Below are 3567 nucleotides of genomic sequence, written 5' to 3' on the forward strand. Positions count from 1 at the left end.
TGTCTTCACATACTAGTAAAAGGTGGGCGATGGTAATCTCAAAAGGGAAAAAGCTGAAATATTGCAAAATAATTAGGGGCAATCTAGTCATATCCATCATCCATTGGTATTCTCGTAATATACATGTCCTACAAGGGCAATGTTTCAGAATCACCACTATAAATATCGAAGCTCCTGACCCATTACTCAATCCCCGTTTCTCTATCTTCTCTCTCTATCTCTCTTTTTCTATCTTTCTTTCTCTCTTCTTCAAAATTTTCATTTCTTCTAAAAATTGTCAAATTTCGGCGAAATTTTTTTCTCATCTTTCTCATCTTTAATCACATCCTTCTTTACCAAAAGGGTGCCCAATCCGTTTTGTGTCAATTTACTTTCTTAACCTTGTATTTATCTCAATTTACCATTTTGCCCCCACCTTTTTCTACCTCATACCTTAGATAAACATTTACTTTTTTAAATAATTTTATATTTGAGAGTGGTTTGGTAGTGACGTGGCATATTGATAGATAGCCATGAATACAAAAACTATGCGTCTACCTCCTCGTCGTATCTTGACACCTAATGGCAGTACCCATAAACGTAAAGAGAGAGATGACACGTGGCCCAAGCCCATAACCTCAACAAAATTGCACAAACCAGAAAAGCTCATCCCCATGCCCAATTCGGAGCCCATCAAGTCATCATTAGCTACAAGCAGTGGCAGAGGCAAAGTTGTTATAGAGCCCACGCCATCTAATCACTTGCTAGCGGGCTACCTGGCCCACGAATACCTCACGAAGGGAACCCTCATGGGCCAGCCATGGGCCCCACCCCAGACGGAGGGTGGTGAGAAGCTGACATGTAAGGATGAGGTGTTCAACAAGCAAGGAGGAGTGGCAGTAGAGACACCGTGTCGAAGGTCAGCGGAGGATGGGAAGGTGCATGAGAAGGAGAGGTATGCCCAAGTGGCGGGCTTGTTGAAGGATGGTAGGTCCCACCTCCCTAGCATAATGAACCCCACTCACCTCGTCCATTTTTTGCACATTTGATTGATCTTTGAGAGTCTGTTTGTTATTGAGCTGTGATTTACTCCGCAAATCAGCACCACGACACAGGGAACATACCTTCCACCCCCAGTAGGTTTGTTATAATAGACATTGATTTGGTCCACCATGAATGTTTAGGATTGCTCTCATTTTCACGGTGAAATTAGAGGGAGAGTTAGGGATCTAAGAAAGAGAAAGAAGAGAAAGAGTGAAGGGTTATTAAGTTGAAATGAGGTGACTTAGTGATGCAAAGGCTTTAAAGGATAAGGGTGTTTATGTAATTATAGGTTGGTGATTGAGGGTAGTCATGGAAAAAGGAGGGGAGTATTTTTGCCATTTTATTATTTTTGAATGACTTGAGATGAGTTGTAATATTGTTATGGAAAGAACACATTTTTTGATTCTCTCTTATTATTCAACCTAACATCCACTAACTTTAATTCTTTTCCTTTTCTGCGTGAAAATACATATTCTTATTATTATTTTATCAACAGTCACCCTTATATGTCTATCTTTTATTTTGGCATGTGCTCCTCAACTTGTCATCTAAATTTAGGCGAACATGAATATCCATTAATAAAATTAATAAAATTATATGATGTAACTTGTCATCTAAATTTAGGCGGACATGTGAAGTATTATGGTTTATTCGTCTAAAATATAGGTAGTATGAGTTGTCGAATATAACTTATTTTTTAAAATAAGAAAAATCTAAAAAATATATTATAAAAGATACATAATTAAAATTAACACTACAATCTTGGATCACATTTTTAAAGTATACATAATTCACAGAAGTAAAATTAGAAAGAATTCTTAAAATATTTAAAATTTAAGTTTTGTATAAATGTAAGGTTTTAATATTCCTAATGTGTGACCGACCCTGTCGGTAAAAAATGCTCTCGGTGAAACAAGTATGATGGCAAATGAAATGAACTAACCAACACAATTTTCATGTTTTGTTTTTACCCACATATTGACATGCTAATTATAGAATTCCTTGAAATTTTTTTGGGTACATTAGCTGCTCTCATAATAATTATTATGTATATATCAAATATTTTATTTCTATTTTTATAATAGATAAAATTTGAAATAAGAAAAGTATGTAACAGTACTTTTCATGAGATGGTTTGAATTCAAATATAATAACTTTTGACGAAAGAATATGGATTCAAATTAAAGGGCATACTCTTCATTCTTTATAAATAAGGGTAATAGTCCATAAGTCATATGCATTAATAAATCAAATAGTCTCGTATTCTAACATCACATAATTAGAAATGAAAGATTATAAGTAAAAGGACAATTGTGAAAAAAAAACTTGAAATACCAAATAACCTACATTTTTACATGAACATAAAGTTGGATATAAAATAAAGAATATGTAAGATCATTATTCACATTCTTTGTGAATATATTAAGACACACTCACTCTTTATTCTTTTCAAAATTTGGAATGAATGATCTTTACTATAAAATGATAGTGTTTATCATCTTTAAAATAATTAATTCTCTCACATAAAGTTTTTTTAACAATTTCCTTACTTGAATCATATATTATTAAATAAAAAAAGTTTGTTTATAAAATATTATCATTAGATATGAACTTGTGAAGAATTTAGTGGCAATGAGATATCAAGAATTTGTTTGTAACATTCACTATTTATACACCATCTAAGAAAACTAAATCTTATATAATATAAGCATATTCGGAAAAGTATTATTAATAAAAGGATCCCATATCCTGACATTTTTGCACTGCCAACTTCCACGTGGTCGTACATCTAAAGTATGAGTTCAAGTTATTCAAATAGGTAAAAATAATTTCCAAGTGCCCATGGCTAGTTTTTAGTCAAAGTTCATCAAAGTATACTATTAATATATATATTTATATTATAAGAGTTTTTATCCACCCATTATATTTAACCATCATTAATATTTTTAAATAAAATAATAATCTATACTCACTCATCATAGTGTAATTTGTGTTTTCCTATTTTGCCCCAAATACCTTTTTATTTATACTAAAAAACCATATAATATTATTTTCTTATTTTATCCTTATTATCTTCTTATTTTAAAAGTGTATTTAAAAAATTGAATATTAGACTAATTGAATAAATTCAACCGTAAATTTAGCCGCAAAAAAAATATATTTGAATTTATAAAATACAAACTATAGATTACAAACGATATGAAAGCGAGTTGATAGGCACGAGAGTGTATATCAACACGCTAGTAATAATAAATGATAAATAATATACTTACAATATATAAATCTTTACATTAATAATACATAAGATAATAATGATAAAATAAATAACAGAGTTGACTAACGAAAAAGTTGATGAAGAAGATATGTTATCTGTTGAAGGAAGTAATGAACCATTCAGGTTTGGATCATGGAAAAAATATATCATATCCTAGATCTTGTTTTATATATTATCATGTATGAAAGATAATAAAACAAAAATAATAATGAATGTTTAAATTTTTAATTAATATGATATATTTTAATTGATGTATGACAATGTATAAG

General features: G+C 30.7%; 1 protein-coding gene across 1 annotated transcript; it reads left to right on the forward strand.

Moving 5' to 3' along the window:
• LOC109359381 lies at nucleotides 242–1407 on the forward strand. The gene is made up of 2 exons (XM_019604022.1): nucleotides 242–343; nucleotides 475–1407. The coding sequence occupies exon 2, from the start codon at nucleotides 513–515 to the stop codon at nucleotides 1026–1028; it is 516 nt and encodes a 171-aa protein (XP_019459567.1). The 5' UTR covers nucleotides 242–343; nucleotides 475–512; the 3' UTR covers nucleotides 1029–1407.

This window comes from Lupinus angustifolius, chromosome LG11, assembly GCF_001865875.1.
Source record: "Lupinus angustifolius cultivar Tanjil chromosome LG11, LupAngTanjil_v1.0, whole genome shotgun sequence".
In the NCBI taxonomy this organism is placed as follows: domain Eukaryota; kingdom Viridiplantae; phylum Streptophyta; class Magnoliopsida; order Fabales; family Fabaceae; genus Lupinus; species Lupinus angustifolius.

Bases quoted from the DNA above. Each gene is read 5' to 3' on its own strand.
- LOC109359381 (XM_019604022.1), top strand. From the start codon at position 513: ATGAATACAAAAACTATGCGTCTACCTCCTCGTCGTATCTTGACACCT.